The following is a 20,675-nucleotide window of genomic DNA, read 5'->3' as shown; positions in this document are numbered from 1 at the left end:
TGAGCGGGAGGGAGCGAAAAGGGAGTAGAAAAGAAAAACCCCAACTTTTTCATTAATGTATTGGAGTCGATTTCGCGTTTGTGGCAACGGCTAAATCCCGGGCCCGGGAGACGAATGAAAGACTATGTGGCGTGATGCGAGGGTGGGTGGAAAGGGAGGCAAGGAGCTCTGGGGATGAGACATCAGGCGGAGAGGGAAAGGAAGGAAACAAAACAAACAAAACAAAATAAAATAATAAAAACCCCAACAACAGAAAACGCAGCTCCGGGCGCCCCAACGGGTACCTGCAGCCAGGGTGTCTGCGGAGGGAGGGGTTCGGGGTGGGTATAGCTTGAAGGGCATTACTCACCTTCACTTACCGCGAGCCTTGGGTGAGTGTGTTTTTCCGAGGGCGGTGGGGGAAGGGAGAGACAAAAAGGGACAAACCTAAACCACCGGGGGTAAGGAAGGGTGTGTGTGCGCGCGCGTGTGTGTTTGTATGTGAAGGAACGGTGCAGAACTGCTATTTGAAGGATAATAAATGATGGTATTTGCTAAGCGCTTACTATGTGCCAAGCACTGTTCTAAGCGCTGGAGCACTGTTCTAAGCGGTGGAATGCAGCATTCAGCAAGATACCCTTCGTGGCCTGGCACCCACCCGTGACTGGTCCCCAGAGGTCGCGGGTGGAGGGGCGACAGTGTAGCGGACACACGGTCAACAAGAAGTCCAAGGAAGAAACCACTACGGCAGTGGCTAGAGAACCAGCCTTCGTGGTTCTGCTTCACGTCGGATCCTCTCGAGCTGCGACTGAGTAACTGGAGAAGGAGCGCTCAGCAAATGTCATTGAAAGTTTTCCCCCCCCCCCAGTAAACCCCCCAGGCAGCGGCACCAAGGGGAGGAGGAGGGGTGGGGAGGTTGGTCTGGGGGGCTGGAAGGGGGGAGGGGAAGAGAAGGAGGGGGGGAAGGAGGAGGATGAGGAAGAGGAGGGGGAGGAAGGCGAGGAGGAGGAAAGGGGGAAGGAGGAGGACGACGTCGAAGAGGAGGGGGCAATGGCTTGGGGGGGACAGTGAGAGAAGAGCCTGGAGTCCCCGCAGAGGAGGGTTAGCTAATTTCAGGCCCCCCACGGGGGCGGGGCAGGGCGGGGCCAGAGGCGCATTAGCAACTTGTCAATTTCAGTTGCTCAGACTTGCTCAGGACTTTCCGAAACTTGTTGCCGCTTCGTGCGCTTTCCTCTTTCTCTGGCATTCACAGCCTCTCCCCGGTCCCAGTGGACCTGCCTTTCCCGGGAGCTCCTTGTTAGCCTGATGCTGACGGCTTTGGGTGGGGGCGAAGGGGCCGGAGGAGGAGCGGGACGCGGGGACCGGTGGAGGGGCGCAGTCCTCACCCCCGCGCGGATCATGCTCGCCTTAATGCTGCTTTGGCTGGGGGTGCTGCGGGCGGAATCTGGAACCCGTAAGTATCACACTCCCCCCACCTTCGGCCCCCTTCCCCCGCGCCCTTCCCATTTCAGGTCCGGGCACCGACGGTAGGTGAGAGGTGAGTGGCCGTGGGGGTTCGGGCGAGATGCACCGGGCCTGGTCGGAGCCAAGCCTCCGGCGACACCTGGTTGTACGGAGAAACAAAGGAGCGGTACGGTGGAGCCGCCGTAATGCCCCAGGGAAAAACGGAAAGGAGCCACCTGGTCCCGGGAGAGTAGTGAGAGGAAGGGCCGAGATGATCCGGCCCGAGGGTCGCTTCCCAACCGGGACCACTTACCGGGAGGCGGAGGAAGGGGGGTGGGGGGCACGACGCGCAGAGGCCGTTGAGTCTCCGGGAATTTGGACCCCGACGCCGGGAGCGAGGGGTGGGGGTGGGGGACCCCGACGTTATCTGTCCCTCGGCGCCTTCACCTGCAACGCGCGCTGGGACCCGGACCAGGCTGCGGAGCCTGAGGGACCCTGACCAGATGACCGGCGGGAACTAGGGCCGGGGCTCCAAACTAAGCCGCCGCCGCCTGCGCCGCTCAGACCTCACCTGGACTGGCAGGGCGCACGAGGGCCGCTTCGCTCCCCGGGACTTGGAGCCAATGGACCTAAGGGGAGAAATTTCAGCCCGGGTGATGGCCTCGAGGGAACGGGCCCATCAGCCTGTGGTTCTGGGTTGTCGCTCTCCCTGTTCCCGGGATCGCCCCCTGCGACCCCTGCGTCCCCCGCGCCTCTCTTAGGTTATTGCCGGGCTGTGGGGGAGGAGGCACCGCGTCTTCATTTTATGTAGCCGGGGACTGTGGTCCCGCTTCACCCCGGGGAATAACCTCGGTCGGCGGAACCCGACAGATTCCCACCTTCAACCCCCATCCCCACCCCACTAGGCCAGATCCCGTGGCAGTTCCTGCGCTCCCTTTCCCATTATTCGGTACCTTTTTTGCCCCCCCCCCCATCCTCTCCAGCCCCGCGGGTTGGGTTTGGGCGCGCATTCCTTTTGCCTCCTGCGGGCAGGGGCAGCGGGCATGTTCTGAACTCGTGGTGCCCGGGACTTAGAGCCTCTTCCTTGTACGGCCCCAGGGGGAGCGCCGGGACGGAGGGAACGGACTCGCCGGGGCTGGGATGTGGAGCGCGGGCCGAGGAAGGGGCTATAGGAGGGAAAACCCTCAGAGAATCCCTGCTCCCCAATCCTCGCTCTCTACCCCGTTGCGGGCTGCCCCCTCCCGGGCCGGAGAAGATGAGTTTCGCGGCGAGGTGGGGCCGGGCCCCAGTCTCTGGTCCGGCTGGCTCCGGGCCCGGGGTTCCTTGAGACGAACACCCCCCACCCCCCCGCAGTTCGGTTCCCTGGGAAACTTCGCTCACTGGATCCCCCACCTTCCCCCCCCCAATTCTTCGCACCGACTGTTTCACACCTTGGAGGGGACCGAACCCCCCAAAGGGCCTCTCTGGTTTAGCCTCGCGCCCTCCGGCCGAGCTCCGCCACTGCTGTTTAGGAACCAGATTCCCAAGGCGAATCCGGAGGTTCCAAATTCCCGGAGTTAGTTTGCCCGGAGGAGAAGCCTTCGGGAGTTTTAGAGAGAAAGTCTGTGTCTTGCACACATGTCCTGGACCCCCGCATACACGCCTCCAAATAGGTATCCAGCTACACCCTTATATTGTAGGCACCCAATTGCAAGGACCTTTACACCACCCGTGCAGACCCACATCTCCTTTCTACCCTTCCCCGCACAGACACGCACCCCCCTCCACACTTTCCTAGATAGGGCCAATTTCATGGAAACTGCCCCTTTCTCCCCCACTCGTGTCCACCCGCCTCCTCCCCTCCCGTCCCCTCCCATCCCCACCTTACCCCTGGGGCAGGGCCTCAGCAGGCGGCCCCCGAGTCCCAGCGGATGGAATTAGACCGGAGTTTTTCTTCCTCGGTCCTTGGTGAGCTCAGTGTGAGTGCCCAGGCCGGGTTTGGGAATGGTTAGCGGGGAGGGATATGAGGTGGGGGAAGGGAAGACAGGGGGCTAAGGTTAGCGCACGGCGGGGCACCAGGGGCCCTTTCCCGCGGGACCGAGCGCGGGGCGGCTCCGTTTCGCCCATCGGAGCGGAGTCCGAGCCTTTGGTAGCCGAGCGCGCCCGAAGCCTTCGCGGAGTGCGTGGGGGCTCTGCAATTCTCGGGCCTCGGGGACCCAGCCCCTTACCCGCCCGGCTTTGTTCCCCTTCCATCGGTTTACAGCTCTCCGGGAGGAGTTTTTCTTCCCCTCCTCTAAAAAAAAAAATTAAATAAAAGATTCTAACACCTCGACAATGTGTTTTTACTTTATGATGTGACTTAGCACCTGATCAGCAGTCTGGTTTTATAGGCGAATCGTAAAATGTCTAGCAGGTATTTGGGTTCGGAGCCGCGGGTTTCAGGCACGGCCCGTCTCGTCTCCCCCCGCCCGCCTCTCACGCTCTCTCCCTCCCCGCGTCCTTTCCTCTCCAATCTGAAAACTTCACACTTTTCCCTTTTAAAACACATGTTCTTCCTTTTTAATAAAGAACCAGGCTGCGGATCGGAAAAACATGGTTAAAATCCCTGGCCCCGGCCGCGCTCCTTGTAGTACTCGGCTCCGGGTGGAAGGGATGGGGAGGGAGAGAGGAGGAAAGAGAGAGAGAGAGAGAGAGAGAGAGAGAGAGAGAGGCTCCCAAGATGGAGAAGAGGAAAGCTCGGGCCTTGCCCTTTTCCAGCAGGCTTGGCCTCGGGGTCGGGGTGGTGGGGGCTCCCTCCGCCGCGGGCCAGGAGTCTTGGAAGCGGCTCGAGGGCGCAAAGGAGGAGGCGCTCCCTGGGGGGAGCGAGCCCCGGCCGTGTGCGAGCCCGGCGCTGGTTTCTCCCCCTCTCCCTCCTCCTCACCCACCGTCCTTTCCCCCGATCCCGGAGGCCAGAGGGATCCGTTGTTGGGGCCTGAAATGCTGGCCGGGTCCCTCGGCTCGGCCCCGGTTTAACTTGACCTGAGTCGGGGCGCGGGGTTGCTGCTGGTTGCGCTGCGCAGTGCGCCTCCTTCGCTACTCCGTAAACTTGCGGTTCCCGCGGGCTCCCGGCCACCCAGCCGCTTGGAATGTCCCGGCCTCGTTCTTTCCACGTCGGGAAATGTAAAGTTTTTGTGCATTGTTTACACTCTGCCTTCTGTTTGTTCCGTCCCGGGCTGCTCTTCTACACTACTCCCTTCCCTGCCCCGGCCGCGGCTTTACCTCGCTGTAGCTTCCTCTCCTGGGTTCTGCCCCCACCCCCCACCGTGCTGTTCTCCATCTGCTCCGGGGTCCCCCAATCGCGCCGGGGACAGGTGACGAAGGTGGGGACAGGGGTAGGAGCAGCCCCCGCAGACGGCTCTCCAGCTCCCAGAGGAGTCCACTCTGACTCCGCCCTCGCCCCCCCGTCCCCAAGCTGGAGGGGAAAAAAAAGAGAACTTACCTCTCTCTTTGTCCCCTCCAGATTCCCGGGTGGGCGGGGGGAAGACGCTGGCACTGCCTAGCGTGCCCGTGGACCCGCCCAGCAAGCCCTTGACTCCTCCGACGGCAGCTGCTGCTGCAAGAGGCACCACGTTGGAGTAGGGATGGGGACCAACAGGAGCCGGGGTGGGGGCTGAGGAGAAAGAGGAGGGCTGGCAGGATTGGGGGCGGAGGGGGGGAAGGGGTCAGAGAGCCCCTTCTTCCCTGCCAGAGAAGGCCCTAAGACCCCACAGGGAGGATCCTGCGATTGCAGAAAGTTTCCCACAGAGGGGATCCTCTGAGCTATGTCTCCTCACCCGATCTGACCCTGACCCTGGAGGAGTGGGGGCAGAGGGCAGGCCAGGGCAGCAGGGCTTCCCCCCGGGACTCCCCCGCCCTTGCCCAGGAGACAGGAAGCAGTGGGTGGGCTGGGCAGAGGCGGCGGGCGCGGGGGCTCGGCGTCAGAGTTTCATGCCTAAGGAATTCCGAATTACCGATGAGCCTGCTTCGCTCGTAACGCTTTGCTCACTGTGACCTCCAAACCAGATTACTGGGGCGGACTTGGCTGCAAACTGCTTCCCAACATGTTTTTCTGTTGTTGCTTTGTCGAAACCTCCTGCGTGAGCAAAGTGCTGTCACGAAGCTGCAAAGTCCAAACGCATAAACCCCAACCACCCGTGACCAAAGCCATGAAACCCGCCGGGGACACAGGGAGCGGCGAGGCTCTGGGAAGCTGCCCACAGCCACGTAAATCAAGCCAGGCAGGGTCAGTGTGGCCCACCCGATAGTCAGGCATCGGCTTGACCGGCCTCCTCTGGGGAGAGCCTGGAAGCCTTCCGGGGGTCCTTTCAGCGGTGGGACGGGGCCCTTTGCTGCAGGGAAGGGGGCTTCCCTGGCCAGTTCTCTGCCGGGACCCCCTTATTTCCCAAGCTTGGCCCTCCTCCGACACGTCGGACACACTCACACAAACGGCTCAGACACCAGGCGCTTTCTGGACGGAGCCCCAAACTCAATTTATATCTCATGCTCCAAGTAGATACAAACACACTGCCAAATCTGCCCATAGAAATCCCAGCCATCTCAGATGTTTTCGTCCGATGAATTGGAACAAGGCGAGAGCAGGCGTTTGGTCTGCTGCCCCGCTCCGGGGGGAGACAGGAGTCACCCCCGGGGCTGGCTCTGGCACAAGAGGCCCCCAATCTGGAGTCCAGGAGCTTGCCACAACTCCACGGAGGGCAAACAATGAGAAAATGAGCAGAGGAAGAGAGGTTTCCACGTTTGGAGTTCAGGAGCAGGTTGCTGTCGAGCAGACCCACCTGCTCTGTGTTCCTAAGCCTCAGCTCCCTGACTGCCTGGTGTTGCCAGGGTGTCTGACAAAGAGGGGAAAGGAGCTGCAGGAAAATCCATGTGTGTGTATGCTCTCCCGCCTCTCTTCTCTCTGCCCCATCAAAAGGGGACATAGAGGGGTGGGTGAGAAACCACCTGGAGGTTTCCAAGAATCCAGAATCTATGCAACCAGGGGACAACCAGGGGAGAGGTCCTTTGAGCTTTTCCAGTGGTGGGCGAGGACCAGGCCCCTGGCCTGGCCATTTTATAGGGCACTGCCCTTCCTTGGCTCCCCACACTACCTGCTGCAACCCCTGCAGACTTCAAATCCCTCAGCAGCCCAGGAGCTCCCTTGGCTCTGGACCAGTCCAGCCAGCCCCTGGGCAGCTCCTTAAATGGCTTGTGATGTGGTTGGAGGAGCCAGGGGCACTGACAGGCTGTTGTGTTTCTCTGGCCGCAGACACCGCGGTGATCAACCCCCAGGACCCCACGCTGCTCATTGGCTCCTCGCTCCGGGCCACCTGCTCCGTGAGCGGCGACGCACCAGCAGCCGAAGGGCTCTACTGGACCCTGAATGGCCGGCGCCTTCCCACCGAGCTCTACCAGGTCCTCAACGCCACCACCCTGGCCCTGGTCCTAACCAACCTCAACGGCTCCAAGCAGCAGTCAGGTGACAACCTGGTGTGCCACAGCCCCGACGGCAGCATCCTCGCCGGCTCCTGTCTCTACGTTGGCTGTACGTGTGGCTCACTTACTCGTGCTCTCCACCCAGCCCCTACACATTGGATGGCATCTGTCAGGCCCCCAGGGGCCCCAGAAGACCCAGGGGCCTGTGCATTGTTCCCCAGGGCCTTCTGGCCCCTGTGCCCCAGGGGAGGAGCTGAGGGACCAGCTTTGATGGTGACAGACGAGGAGGTGGGAAAAAAGCCAGCCTGGGTGTGGGATGGGAATGGGGCCTTAGGGCCAACCTCCCAACCCTTCCTTCTTTCCTAGGAGCTGTCAGCGGGCCTGGGTGAGGGGAGGGGAGCAGGCAACCATTGGGCGGGGGGAGGCTTTGCTGGAGCTGACCTTTCAGTGAAGCCAAGAGATGGCTGGGACAGTGCCGGAATCTCGGAGCCAGAGAGACCCACGTGTACCGAGCCACCTCCCTTCCCGCAGATTCAGATCCACTCTGGGATTTCCTAGTCTTTAGTCAGGAGGCTGGAAGCTGTCAAAGGGCCTCTTGGGGACATAGGGAAAGGAGTCATAGGATGGGGGCAGTGTCTGGCCTGAGGATACTCCACAGGGCAATGGCGGACCTGGGAAAAGACTTCTGAATCCCTGACTTTCCCACCAGGCAGCCCTATCTCTGTTCTTTAGGACTACAGTCCAGCTGGGCCTTTGTTCCTATGGCCATTTGAGCAATCCCCAGCCCCTTCTGGTCAGAGACCACCTTGGGACCCAAGGCCTCTGTAGCAATTTGGTCGGGGGGAGGGCACTTGCCCCAATTCTTCATATTCATACAGCTCTCAGGCTGGTTTAGATTTGGCATCTGCCCACTTCTTCAAGGACAGTGCCTTAAAGGGAAACTCAGAGAGAAGGCTTGGTGCTAGTGCACTCTCTCTCTCTCTCTCTCTCTCTCTCTCTCTCTCTCTCTCTCTCTCTCTCTCCCTCCTAGAAAGTAAAGTGTCTGAGATCCCAGCTGAGTAACAGGATCCTGGGCAGAGTTCATGGCTGCAAACACGTTTCCTTTAAATAAAGAAATAATAAATCAGGAGAAGTCAGCCTTCCCCTCTCCCCCGGGACCCTGGTTCCGGTTTCTTCCTTTCCTGGGGCCGAGGCCCCTACTGGGGGCCAGGTTTCCTGCCACTGCCCTTGGTACCCCTCCCGGCCTGCTGGCCAGAGGTAGAAGCCGCCCCAGACCATCTCGGAGCTTGAGTCTGGAGATGCTGTCAGTGGCCTCTCAGATCTGGTGCCCTCTTAAAGAGGCAAGCTCCTAACCAGGCTCATATGGGATTTGGGGTCCCTGTACCCTCTGAAAAGGCCCCCAGAGGAGCCCCAGTTTCCTTCCCCTTCCTTTCCCTTCCCACCTCACTGCCTTCCTCCCTTCTCCCTTCTCAGTACCCCCAGAGAAGCCGGTGAACATCAGTTGCTGGTCCAAGAATATGAAAGATTTGACCTGCCGCTGGGCTCCAGGAGCTGAGGGGGAAACCTTCTTACACACCAACTACACTCTCAAGTACAAGCTACGGTAGGAAGGCAGCTGGCCCCCTGAGGCCAGGGGGCTCCCACCGAGGGCTGGGTCCTTGTAGCTCCATGGAGCACAGAGGGTGCTGGGTCAAGGCTGGGCCGAGGCCTAGATGCACTGGGGAGATGACCGAGGGGGCTGATGGAAGGGTCTCCCTCTCTGTTTCCCTCTCAGGTGGTACGGGCGGGACAATACGTGCCAGGAGTACCACACAGTGGGGCCTTACTCCTGCCACATTCCCAAGGACCTGGCTCTCTTCACGCCCTACGAGATCTGGGTCGAAGCCTCTAACCGGCTGGGCTCAGCCAAGTCTGAGGTGGTCACTCTGGACATACTGGATGTGGGTGAGGCCCCTCCCCACCACCACCCAGCCTCTCTCCACTCAGCCCCAGAGCGCCTTGGGACCCTGGGGCTGGAGAAAGCCACACCAGGAGCAGGGTGTAGGGGAGAACAACCTGCTCCTTGATGTCTTCGGAGTCCTGGATGAGCCGAGGGGGAGGAGGCCAGAGTCCCATTGGCCTTCCTGCCTGCTCCTGGGCCCTGTCTGTCAACCTGGCTGTCTGTTGTTTGGTCCCTGGGCCCCGGCTGCCTACCTGTTTGTCGTTGGGTCCCTAGGCCATATTTGCCTCTCTGTCTGGTCTCTCTGGGTCTCTCTGCCTCTCTCTTTGGTTCCAGGGTCTCCCTGCCTCTCTGTCTGGTCCTTGGGGCCCTCTGCCTCCCTGTCTGGTCCCAGAGTCCTGTCTTCCTCTGTCTGGTCTCTTAGCCCTGTCCGTTTGTCTGTCTCCCTGTCTGTCTGGTCCTTGGGCCCTTGACCATCTATGCCCGCTGGACCCCATCTGCCTGTCTGCCTGTTTCTTAGGCCCCATTGACTTGTCCTCCTGCTCCTAGGGTCTTATCTGTCTCTTGGTCTGCTCCTTTGTCCTGGTCTGTCTGATTGTCTTTTCCCTAGGCTCCTCTGCCTGCTCTTCGTTACCCCAGCCACTCTGGGCCAGAGACCTCGCTTGGCTGGACCGGCCCCCGGGGTGGGACTGAGAGGAGGGGGTGTCTGGATTCTTGTCTGGGGGCTGTGGACACCCCATGGAAAACACCTGGTTTGGGTTTGCCGGTGGGGTGGGGCCCGGCTCCTCCTCTGCAGCCCTCAGTCCCTGCCCTCCACCTCCCTGGGACCTCAGACCAAGGCCTTTTCCCCTGCAGCCTGCACCCAGCCAGGAACAGGGTGGGGGCCAGGAGGGGAGTGAGTGGAGGGGGTGGGGGGGAGCGATGCTCCAGCCCAGGTGTGAGAGCCCCCAGGGGCGCCCCTCAGGTCAGGGAGGAGCTCGAGGCGGGAGGTTAGGGGAGGGAGGAGGCGGGGCTGAGCCCTGGCAACTGCCCTGGGAGGCAGGACCTGGTCACTGGCAGCAGGGCTGGCGGGTGGGGGGAAGCGGAAAGCAGGAAATAGATGATATGTGAGCAGAATTGGTCCTAATCTAATTAGGATGTTTCTCAGCCTTCCTTTCCTGGAGGCATCCCGGCTTCTTAACCCCTTCAGCGCCGTGGGCCTCCCCACGCCAAGGGGACCTCTGTCCCTAAATGCCTCCTGGAGGCCTGGGCATAGAGGAGAGGCGGTGCCACGAGGCTCCAGGATTCTGCTGGCTGCCCAGACCTCTAATCTGGTCCTCGAATGCCCTAATGAGGACTCAGCCCTGAGGCCTCACCAGTCCTGCCCAGAACTGAAGTAGCACCTTCCTTTCCAACAGCCTACTTCCCCTTCATTTTCCAAGGGGGGGCTGGGGCAGGAGAAGCACCCTCAGGACTGTCTAAAAGAGGTTCTCTGATCGCTAGGCAGTCGGCAGCTACCTCCTCTATCCTCCCTAACTCCCCACTCTACTGTGCCCCTACCCTCAGCTCTTTTCCAGGAGTTGGCATCTTCCCTCACAGCTGGGGGGTGGGGGGTGGGGGGGCAATGTGCTTGGGGGAGAGTGAACGTCACTGTTCTCCCTGGGCAACCCTACCCATTGCAGGCTCCTTGCCTCAGCATTTTCAGCCCCATCGGGCCCCGTACTCTCAACAGTGTGCGCCATGGCGCTGGATTATCTCGCTGTCCATCCTCACGCCCACAGTGCCAACCCTATGCTGACCTGGGTTCCCCTTCAGAGGTCCGGAAGGAGTCTGGTTGACTCACCCACACCCCTCCCCCTGCAGTGACCACGGACCCCCCATCTGATGTCCACGTTAGCCGTGTGGGAGATCTGGAAGACCAGCTGAGTGTGCGCTGGAGCTCTCCACCAGCTCTCAAGGACTTCCTGTTCCAGGCCAAGTACCAGATCCGCTACCGGGTGGAGGACAGTGTGGAGTGGAAGGTGAATTTTTAGCCCTGACTTCCCTCTCTGACCTCTCCTCTTTAAGCCCCCCGACCTTTTTCCCTGATTGACCCTTGCTCCTTGACTTTTTACCCTCCATCATTCCCTTCTGCCCCTCCCCCTTAGTTGCCCCTTACCCTCAGTCTCTCCCCCACCCGCAGCTGCTTCTTTTTCATACCGAGCAGTGGCGGCTACTCTACTCTGCCATTTCCCTCATCCTTAATCCATTTGAATGTCTGCCTTCCCCTGTAGACTTTAAGCTCCCTGTGGGCAGGGATCGCAACTACCAATTCTGTTGGATTGTTCTTTCCCAAGCACTTTGTTCAGTGCTCTGCACACAGTAAGCGCTCAACGAAATACCACTGATTGATTGATTGGCGGTGTGGGTGGGGCTGCCCCAGAGCCAGAACCCCAGGGAAGGGGGTGCTTGGTGGTTCAGGGTGGTGAGAAGGTCAGAGGATAGTGTTGGGCAAATTCCCCCAGCTCGTCCCCTGACCTCTTTTCTTCCAACCCGGCAGTTGGTAGATGACGTGAGCAACCAGACCTCATGCCGCCTGGCCGGCCTGAAGCCGGGCACGGTCTACTTCGTGCAGGTCCGCTGCAATCCCTTCGGCATCTACGGCTCCAAGAAGGCGGGGATCTGGAGCGAGTGGAGCCATCCCACGGCCGCCTCCACGCCCCGCAGCGGTGAGTCCCTGCAGGGCTCCCTTGCTCACCACCTTCTGGCCCTCAGGGTCAGATGTTTCCCCTGGCGTGCGTGTGGTGGGGGACGGGGGTGTCCCTGGGCATGTTGCCCCCCGGATGCCCTCCCCCAGGATGGGCCTATCTCCATCTCCGCCTCCTACCACCCATGTGGACGAGGCTGGGGGCTGCCGCCCCGTGAGCCAGCTGAGAAGTCCAGTGGGGCGCTTTCCACTCTGCGGTGAGAGGAGGCTGCACGCCATCTTGGCTAGGCCTTCCCATTGGTTAGGCTGGGTGTGCCTGCCCAAAACCCGGGGTGCCATCCCGTGCCCCCTGGAGATGTCTTCCCGGCCGTTCCCTGCTGGGGCTGCGGAGCGGAAGGGGCCCAGGCTGGCGGGCCGGCAGGCAGTCCGGTCGGCCACACCGTCAGGGTGCCAACCCCCAGGGGTCTCCTCTGTCCTGTCCGGGCAGGACCCTCTCCCCCTGTCAGGCTGCTCTCTGCAGGGTCCAGCGCTCCTCCCTCTTTCCCACTGACCTGTTCGGGACGGGGAGACCTGAACCGCCGACAGCCAGAGGGGCCGTGGGGCGGCCATCCATCTCGGGCTGCGTGGAAGGCCGTGGCTCTCGGCCGCCTCCTCTAGGGAGCCAGGGGGCCAGCGCGGCCCCGGCTGCGGCTCCGGCTGCGGCTCCGGCTTTCCCGGCTCCTTCCCGAAAGCCTCCGGCCGGGGAGAGCGAGGCTGCACGGCTTGGCCCCGCCGTGTGCCCAGCACCTGTGTTTCTTGCAAAGGAGCCAGCACGGAGCTGATTTCCCGCCGGGGAGGGGAGGCCCTCGGCCTTCCTGCTGCAGGCGATGCCAGCACTTGTCAGCAGGTCCCCCCCGTTATTTATGACGTGACGGTGATGTCCTTATCCTTCCTGGCGGCACCAGGCCGAGAGAGGCCGGGCCGGGGCGGGGGAGGGCTCCGGGCCACGTCCCCTGGCTCGCAATTTAACCTGTGAGCCCCGCGGCCTCGGCCGGGGGGGAGCCGAGCCGCCTGTGAGAGGGGTCGCTGGCGTGGCCGGGAGAGGAAGAAGCGGCCTGCTGCTCCGGCCCTCACCTCGTCCAGAGAGGCCCGGCCACGGGGGTTGGCCCAGCAGGTGCCCCAGGCCCCCCGGGTGGCTTGTGGGTAGCCCTAGGGGTTGGGGCCGCCCTCCCCACCCCTCCACCTCCTCAGGGAACCGGGGGATGCTCCCGGCTGGCTGGCCGGAGAGAGGCCTGGCTGTTCATCGGGACTCTGGCTGGACCAGAGAGTGAGGGGTTGGGACCAGGAACTACCTGCCGCCCTCTGGGCTGAACTGGGGCCCCCTGGGGCTCCCGCCCACCACCACCACTGCTGGAGGCGAACTTTGCTGTAGTGGCTAAGGAGTCTCATCCCCACTACCGCCCTCTCTCCCTGCCCTCTTTCTCCCTCCCTCTTTCCCTTCTTTTCTGAGTCTGCTCCCCCCATCCTACTCCCCCCTCCCCCCGCCGCCTTCCTCCCTCACTCCATCACTCCTGCGCCCCCTCCCTCCCTCCTTCCTTCCGAGCGTCTCCAAGCCCTTCCCTCCTGGGCCGTGCACTCTCTCACACACCTGGGCTCAGCCCGAAGGGGACTTTTGTTCTTTCTTTGTGGAAAGTTTGAGAAAAAATCCCCTCGGCCTTTCTCAGGCTCCTCTAATGGGGGAAAACCGCTCCCCCTTCCGCTTATGCTCGGACCTCGGTGTCCCTCCCTCCCTCCCTCCCCGCCCTTCCCTTCCCGCCTCCACCCCCCCTGCAACCCCAGCCCCAGGAGTTGGCGTGTTTGTGCGCATGCATGTGGGTCTGTGGGCCCATGTGTGCGTGATTCCACGTGTGAGCACACAAGTTGCCTGAGACCATGAAGACCGGGCCTATCTACCCCCAGAGGAGGCTCCTCTTCCCTCCTGCCCCTGCCACTCATCCCCTTTCCTTTCTCTTCTTCCCGTGCCCTCTGTCCTCCCCTTTCTCTCTCTCCTTTCTCTTCTCGGGGAATGGGTCAGAAGGCAGGAGCAACCCAGCTCAGTGGCTCCGAAGCATCATAGGTGGGTCCGTCTGGTCTGTCCCCCTCCTCAAGTTCTTCCTCTGAGTGTGTCTCTCTTCTGTCCCTGACTTGGTTTAATCTCTGCCCGTCACTCCCCTGCTCCTTGCCTCTGGTCCCCACTCTGATGGGTGGTGCTTCCCTAGAGAGGCTGGGTGGGGCATGCGACCCCAGGAGTGGGGAGCAGAATTCGACTCGGCGGGAGCTGAAGCAGTTCCTGGGCTGGCTGAAGAAGCATGCCTACTGTTCCAACCTCAGCTTCCGACTCTATGACCAGTGGCGTGCCTGGATGCAGAAGTCTCACAAGACCCGCAACCAGGTAGGCCAGACCCCCTCCCTACTGCAGGCCAGAACCGGCTCTGCCTGCCTAGCCAGAGGGGTAAGGGTGGGGGGATGGGACAGGACTGGTTGGGATTGCGACTCCACCGCAGTCTGACCTCCAAGCCCCTGGACTCCAGAGCGGTTCTCTTCCAAGGCCCTGTCTTACGGCCCCCAAGGTCCGTAAGGAGGAACTAGTGATCCCACTTTCCTGCTGGGGCACCTCCCCACTCCTCCCCACCCCCAGGCCCTAGAGCTGCACCTTGGGCCCCCGCTCTTGATGGGCCATCCCCTGACCCCAAGGAAGCCATTGAGGTTTCAGTGATCTGGGTGTGAAGAAGCTAAGAGTCCCCAAACTCTGAACCCGAGTGAACCTCGGCGACGCTCTGGACCTGGGGTCTGAGTGGCCCAAGGCAGAGAGCCTGGAGACTTCACAGGTGCCTGGTGTCGGTCTTACTCAACAGGGAGTCGGTGAGGGGGCAGCAGGGGCAGGTTGTGGGAGCCTCAATGTCAGGGTTACCTGAGAGCATCGCAGACTGCCCTGAGGTGGGGGGAGAGCACACGGACCACCCCGAGGTTTGGGGAGGGCACGGTCCGAACGAGATAGCGCCGCCCTGGGACGCTCACAAACTGAGCGCTTGTTCCTTCTAAGCACAGGACGAGGGGCTCCTGCCCTCGGGCGGAAGGAGTGCGGCGAGAGGTAAGCTGGATCCTGGGTGGAGAGGGCTAGGGGCTGGGCAGCTCTGAGTGGGGAGATCAGCTTCGGGGGCACTCCCGGGGCAGAGGAGGAGCCAAGCCCCTTGGGCAGCTGCAAAGCCGCTCAGCCCCAGGCAGAAGTGGTGTGACCAGCATCCACGGCCCAACAACCATGAGGGCAGTGGGGACCCTGGATGGATGAAGCCTTTCCTATGGAGAAAGGCTCCCCAGCCCAAAGCTCCTTCTGCTCCCACCTGCTCCTCCCCCTACACCTGCCGCCGAGTGGGGGTTGGGGGAGGACCTTGGACCCAGGCTGGCCCTGTGAGCGTCACCCCCAACTCTGCCTGCAGGTTCTTCCCGGAGATAAACTCTAGCTCGCCGGGGGCTGAGGCGGGAGAGGCTCCCTCCTGTGTTGCCCCCACCCCCGCCCCCCCCCCCCGCTGCCACCGCCACCGCCGCCGCCACCGTCTCTCGGCCCAAGGAGCCCGCTGAGGGAAAAGCCTTTCTAGGGCTGGAGGTGAAGAGGCAGGACCGTAGCCCGTTCCTCCTCCCTGATTCTGCAGCTCCAGACTGGGATCTCCCTCACACCCCAACCAGACCTTCCTTTTCTCCCTCCTCCCCGCCCTGCCCCAGGCTCTCCCTCCTGCCCAGCGCCCACAGCCCACACTAGCACCAGACTCACCAGGAGGGCTAAAGAGTGCAGCCCGGTGTCCCAGCTCCAGTTCTGCCCCCTTCCCTCTGCCCAGCATACCCTGTGAAACCAGCTTGAGTCACCCTTAGGGGCAGCCTTGGCTTCCGATGAGTCAGGAGTTGTAACAGCCAGCTGGCTTAGCCACTGAGGAATCCACGGGGGCCGGGCAGGGCCAGAGGATACGAGGGCAATGGGAAGAGAGCTCCAGCCAGGGCCGGGGCCTACCGGAGCCAACTGGCCCTGCCACCACCCGGGGCTGTGCATCTGGCACCTTGGATGGCATAATCTTGGAACAGCTGGGGAGCCCCAGCCAGGTTTGGGATGAGTTGGGGGGGCGGGGGGGGCCGGCGGGAGGAGAGAGAGAGAGGGAGAGTGAGCAAGAGGGACCCAGGCCCCCACCCTTCAAGGTGTCCCAGACCCCTCTGGGCTCCCTGCTGCCCCCCCAGCTGACCACTCTGAAAGATTTTCTTATAAATAAACTTGAGTTATTTTTGGTGAGTCTGTGTGGGACGCAGAGTGGCCGGCAGGCTGGGCAGGGCAGTGCAAGAGGCTGGGGGAGGTGGGCTGAGCTGGGCTGGGTCCACCTGGAAGAACCCGCAGCCGGCTGGTGGGTGGGAAGAGGGGGTGTAGCCCCTCTGGAGATGCAGTTTTGCCCCCCCTAATCCAAATGCTGGCTCTAGGGCTTAGGCAGTCCCCAGCCACAAAGCTAATATGAGAGAGAAACAGTTGGTAATTGAATATCCCTCTTGGGGGAGAAAAGGGAGGGATGGGGAGGGGGAAGCATTTTTCAAGATCCAGGGCCCACGGACTGGGTATCCCCTAGTCCCCAGAGATGTGGGCCTAGGCCCCAAGGTTTTCCCAGGCCAGCAAGGGGTGGTGGGGGGTGGAGATGGAGATCATTAAGCGAGGAGGGAGAGCCCGGTCCATAGATACTCCCCAGAGGCCTTATCAGACCGTACTCTCCTCCAGGCCGCAGGGAAGGACACAAGGCAGTGGGGAGAATAAAGATGCCCTTTATTGTTGGAAACAGAATCTGGGCTAATGGAGTGGTGCTTTGCAAGTTGGAGAAGACTGGGTCTAGCAGAGTGGGTGGGGAAAAAGGGCTGGGTTGAGCTGGGAGCCCCGGCAGGTCCCATCCACCTCCTCTCTCACTAGCCAGTCGAAGGCCCGGCCCCACCTACCCCTGCTGCCCCGGAGCATCGTCCTGACCAACAGGCACTGCTACCCCCTGGCAGCATCCCGGAAGACCCCAGCATCCCCCACCCAGCTGGTTGGCCCAGGGATGTGCCAGCATCGCCAAGGAGAAACCAATGCCAAGAGGGACCAGGAGAAAGGGGGCAGAGGGGGGTGGGGAGGAAAAGAGGGAGGCCCCCTAACTAGTGGCCTCTGGCCCTGTCCCATCCGGGTGGCAGAGTTTTTGCCCAGGATCATCTGGTTTCCCCTGCCTCTAATCTGGGTTGCAGTGACCCTGGGATGTTCCAGTCTGGGGAAGGGAAGGGAGGGGTGTGTCCGGCGGGGGTGGGGAGGAGGGCAGGGCGGAGCGCGGGATGCGAGGGCGGTTTGGAGGGCCCGTGCAGTGCCGGCTCTCTCCTTCCAGCGTTTTCCATCTCCCTCGGCGATTCCCACGGGGGAAAAATCACTCAGTCTCTTCCGAATCGTACTTGAGGTCCTGGAGAATTTCACTGATTGCCTCCATGGTTTTAATTATCCTACAAGAGCGGATGGAAACTATAAATAAAATCCAGATGGATCGTATTATCCCGACCGTGCAGCTCCGAGGTCCTGTTTATGAAACACTCGGCTGGGGAGAATCTGATCGGGCCTTGGTGGGGCGGCATCTCGCTAAACAATCCACGCTCGCTTTGCCCCGTGCCTTCCCAGCGCCATCTGGGACTCCTTCAGCCTCTCATTAGGCAGGGGGCCCCGGGGGCCGGCGAGAGGGCATCCCGGCCCCCGGCTGGGAGCGACGGGGCATCGAGGGGCCGCTGGGCACCCCAGAGCCAGCCGGGATGCGGGGAAGGGAACGAGGCTCCCTCGCTCTTCCTGCCCCCTCTGGGGCATCTCCCACTCTCCCCTCCCCCCGCCAACGGGACGCCGAGTTGAAAAACGAGTCCCATTCTCTAACTTTCTGCTGACGTGAGAATCATGACCACCGCCCCCCACCGCCACCTTTTCCCCTCGAACCCCTGCCCCCACCTCCCAGCACAGAGACACGCTGCTCGCAAGATGGCGGTTGCATTCGAGGTGTGCTTGGATGGAGTCTTGGAGGGGAGGGCTGCCCCCTCCTGTGCGCTACTTCAGTAATGAGAGAGGCAGGGTGGTTACGAGTGTATGTGCGCGCACGCGCTTGCAAATGCATCTGTGTGTGCATCTGTGTGTGTGTGTGTGTGTGTGTGCCTGTCAATGTGTGAGCAATTTTGTAAATCAAAAAAGTAAGCGTGGGTCTGTGAATGAATTTATGAGTGGCAGTGTGCAAAAGCAATCTCAAGAAATTGAAAAGGAAGAAAAAAGGGCACGTGATTGAACTATTTAATAAAAAAAACCGTGTGTGTGTGTATGTTTGTGAGTGAATGAGTGTTCATATCTATGGGGGAGGCAATGTGCATGAGCAGAGAGGAATGGGGCAGGGTGAGAAGGGGCCCTGAAGGAACAGGGGAGGAGGTGGTAGATGGGTGACACTTTAGCCAGGCCAGACACGATCTCCCAACTTTCCCCTCCCTCTGGTCCCTCAGGGTAGCACCCACCTACCCACCTGTTCTTGAGCTCTTGCTCCTCCTCCTGGAGAACCTCAGCCCCCAGCTCCTCCCGGGCCCTCTGCCGGGCCAGCTGCATGGCTGCTGTCTGGAGGAAGGGAGGGAAGCAGCTGAGCCCGGAACTGGCCCTGGAACACCCACCCTCATCCCACCCTCCTGGGGCATCCTCCCTGGAAACAGACCTCCGCCCCATAACCTTTCCTGGGTCCCGAGCTCCTCGGGCCTCCGGCCAGACGCGAGGCCTCCGACTCTGAGGAAAGGGGCCGGGGCCGGGGGCCGGGAGCTAACTTGATAGCGGGCCGCTGGGACGGGGGACGGGCAGGCCATGAGGCAGCCAGATGCCAGGCCGGTGGGAGGGCCCTCAGAGAGCAGGACAGGTGCTCACCAGCTCCAGTCGTTCCCGCTCTTTGTCCTGGAGGCGGGTGAGGTGCTGGGCGAGGTCAGGGTGGCCCCGTGACCCTCTCAGCTGATCTTGGATCTCCAGAACTTCTTGGGAGATGCTGACAAAGACCTCAGTCACCTCATGCACCAGCTGCCGGTACCTGGGGAAGTCGTAGTGTGGGCCGCTGTTCAGATATGCCCGGTGTCCCCTATGGGAAGGAGTTGGACTCAGGGGGTGGGGGAGGAGAACAGAACCAGGAACAGTACCTCCCAGCTGCTCCACTCTGCCAGCGCCGGCCCCACCAGTCCCTCAGCTCCGGCTGCTTCTCTAGGCAAAGTCAGGAGGGAGGTAGCCCCCTGTTCTCCCTCCTTGTCCGTCCTCCCCCCACCCCTCCCACCCACACTCTCCTCCTGAACCCAGTACTCACTCGTTGAGGAGCTGAAAGGCCTTGGAACGCTTAGCCTGCAGGTTCTGGAGCCGCAGCACCAGCCCCCGCACAGGTGTCTCCTGAAATAACAGTCCTCAGCAAGGGTTATCAGGGCAGGGGCCAGCTCCCCTCAGGAGCTTCCTGCCCAGGTAATAAGCCTGTGGATTCCCACAGACTTTCCCTTCATTCTCACAGTGCCTCTGGGGCAGGGATTATTCTTCCCATTTTAGAGATGGGAAAACGGGCTCAGAGAGGTTAAGTGACCGGCCTCAGGTCAAACAATGAGGCTTACGGTAGAGCTGGGATTAGCAATTAATGGTATTTGAGCGCTTGCTGTGGGCAGAGCACTGGACTGAGCGATTGGGAGAGTACAATACAACCGAGTTGGAAACATGTTCCCTGCCCACAATGAGTTTACAATATAGAGGATTAGTACCCAGGAATCCTGACTTCCAAACAGGTTTTCTACCCCTAGACCAGGCTTCTGAAGGAAGTGACTTGCTGCCCTCAGAACCACCCCCCCACTCCACACACACACACACACACACACAACCACCCAATATGGGGAGGCAGCTGGCTCGGGGGACGGGGGTCTCGCCCAGGACCAAAAGGCTCGATCATCCCTGCCTCATAGGGATTGAATTGGGTCCTTTCCTCTCTCGGGACTTTTCCGTGCCATTCCCCGCCCCCTCCCTAAGTCCCTTCTGTGCCAAACCTGCCTCCCCTTGGGAGGGGCTGGGGGTGATGAGAGAAAGGAGGGGTGACAACCCAAAGCCTGAGCCCAATGGATGAGATTATGGTCGGGCAGCCCAGCAGACTCACTCCCAATCCCCATTTCTAAAGCTAGGGCCCCCGATCTGCGGCTTCCCCGAGGCAGAGGGAACGGGGGTCTCCTTGGAGAGAGGGAGAGGGGCCAGCTGGTTGCGTTCGCCTCTCCACCGACTGGGCAGTCCCTGCCAAGCCCAAGTCCAGCCCCTGGGCCCCTGGAACCAGGAGGGGGGAAGTGAGGCTGGCAGGGTGGTCCGGAGTCCCAGCTAAATGGCTGGGCTGCGGCCACCCCAATACAGCCGCAGAGAATTCCTGGCCGCCGGTTCTGTCTGATCTCCTCCCCAGGAACCTCAGGAGCTGGAACCAGCTGCCCTCTGCACATTCCTTTCTGGCCGCTGCTCGGCCACTGCAGCCCCTTGGCTTTTCGGTTGCGCCCCCCGCCCCGGCCTCTCTCCACCCTGGCTGGCTGTCGGCGGAGGGAGGGAGGGAGGGGCAGGGGTCTATGCCAGGTATCCCCTTGGGCCTCTTCCCAGCCTGTCCCACCCAGGCCCAACGGCAACAGAAACCTCCACAAAACTCTTCTCCGAACAGCAGTCCCTGAAGGGAGTCCCGGGGGGCGGCCAGTTAAAACCGCCATGGGCGCCGGGGGCCCAGGGCCTTGCCGTCCCGGGCGGTTCGTGGAAAACTTCGTCTCTCTCCCTTCACTTTCCGCGCCCTTCCCCCGCCACTTTTCCCCGTTTCTCTTCCTCTTTAAGTTGCCTTCCCCTCCGGTCAGAAGTGGGGCGCAGGGTTGCTCTCCGAGGGCCGCCGATCAACCCGACGGGCTGAAACTACCACGATCGCCTCAGCATCTCCTCAAGCCCTCCCCCCTCATCCGGTTAACGACTTCCTCATCTGGTAAGGTCTTCGCCCCGTCACGGCCCGCAGCTGCCTTTCGGGAGCTCCCGGGTCTCCAACTGTGTCCCAGACTCCTCCACAGCCCCAGTTCCCCCTCAAACCACCCCGGCCTCCTGCTCACCATCGCTGAGGCGGCCTCCTCCATCCCTCGAGTCCGCGGCGCCTCTGCCCCGGCCTCATCGAGCCACCATAGAAGCCC

At 61.6% G+C, this 20,675-nt stretch overlaps 2 protein-coding genes across 4 annotated transcripts; one reads left to right on the top strand and one right to left on the bottom strand.

Moving 5' to 3' along the window:
- Window positions 1-1,284: 1,284 nt before the first annotated feature.
- Window positions 1,285-14,992, top strand: CRLF1 (cytokine receptor like factor 1). Of its 2 annotated transcripts, XM_038740231.1 has the most exons (10): window positions 1,371-1,432; window positions 6,683-6,958; window positions 8,323-8,452; window positions 8,624-8,793; window positions 10,631-10,788; window positions 11,307-11,475; window positions 12,576-12,593; window positions 13,691-13,863; window positions 14,520-14,562; window positions 14,909-14,992. In XM_038740231.1, the coding sequence occupies exons 1-10, from the start codon at window positions 1,378-1,380 to the stop codon at window positions 14,923-14,925; spliced, it is 1,209 nt and encodes a 402-aa protein (XP_038596159.1). In that variant the 5' UTR covers window positions 1,371-1,377; the 3' UTR covers window positions 14,926-14,992. The 2 variants fall into 2 exon arrangements, with proteins under 2 accessions (XP_038596158.1, XP_038596159.1); XM_038740230.1 differs by lacking the exon at window positions 12,576-12,593 and having other exon boundaries at window positions 1,285-1,432; window positions 14,515-14,562.
- A 1,254-nt stretch (window positions 14,993-16,246) lies between these two features.
- On the bottom strand, window positions 16,247-20,675 carry REX1BD (required for excision 1-B domain containing). Of its 2 annotated transcripts, XM_038772559.1 has the most exons (6): window positions 20,598-20,675; window positions 18,812-18,891; window positions 18,651-18,711; window positions 18,388-18,544; window positions 18,002-18,090; window positions 16,247-16,958 (listed from the first exon to the last, which is right to left on the bottom strand). In XM_038772559.1, exons 1-6 carry the CDS (start codon window positions 20,654-20,656, stop codon window positions 16,886-16,888), a joined length of 519 nt encoding a protein of 172 aa, XP_038628487.1. In that variant the 5' UTR covers window positions 20,657-20,675; the 3' UTR covers window positions 16,247-16,885. The 2 variants fall into 2 exon arrangements, with proteins under 2 accessions (XP_038628487.1, XP_038628489.1); XM_038772561.1 differs by lacking the exon at window positions 18,651-18,711 and having other exon boundaries at window positions 18,388-18,592.

The sequence above is a fragment of the Tachyglossus aculeatus genome, chromosome X1 (assembly GCF_015852505.1).
Source record: "Tachyglossus aculeatus isolate mTacAcu1 chromosome X1, mTacAcu1.pri, whole genome shotgun sequence".
In the NCBI taxonomy this organism is placed as follows: Eukaryota; Metazoa; Chordata; class Mammalia; order Monotremata; family Tachyglossidae; genus Tachyglossus; species Tachyglossus aculeatus.
The sequence above is the reverse complement of the archived record's forward strand: the minus strand, read 5'-3'. Positions and strand labels throughout refer to the sequence as shown.

Bases quoted from the DNA above. Each gene is read 5' to 3' on its own strand.
- REX1BD (XM_038772559.1), bottom strand. From the start codon at position 20,656: ATGAGGCCGGGGCAGAGGCGCCGCGGACTCGAGGGATGGAGGAGGCCG. The intron at 18,545-18,650 runs GTACTGTTCCTG...CGACTTCCCCAG, and splicing joins CAGAGTGGAGCAGCTGGGAG to GTACCGGCAGCTGGTGCATG. The intron at 16,959-18,001 runs GTGGGTAGGTGG...CCGCTCTTGTAG, and splicing joins GAGCAAGAGCTCAAGAACAG to GATAATTAAAACCATGGAGG.
- CRLF1 (XM_038740230.1), top strand. From the start codon at position 1,285: ATGCTGACGGCTTTGGGTGGGGGCGAAGGGGCCGGAGGAGGAGCGGGA. The intron at 6,959-8,322 runs GTACGTGTGGCT...CTCCCTTCTCAG, and splicing joins CTCCTGTCTCTACGTTGGCT to TACCCCCAGAGAAGCCGGTG. The intron at 10,789-11,306 runs GTGAATTTTTAG...CCAACCCGGCAG, and splicing joins AGGACAGTGTGGAGTGGAAG to TTGGTAGATGACGTGAGCAA.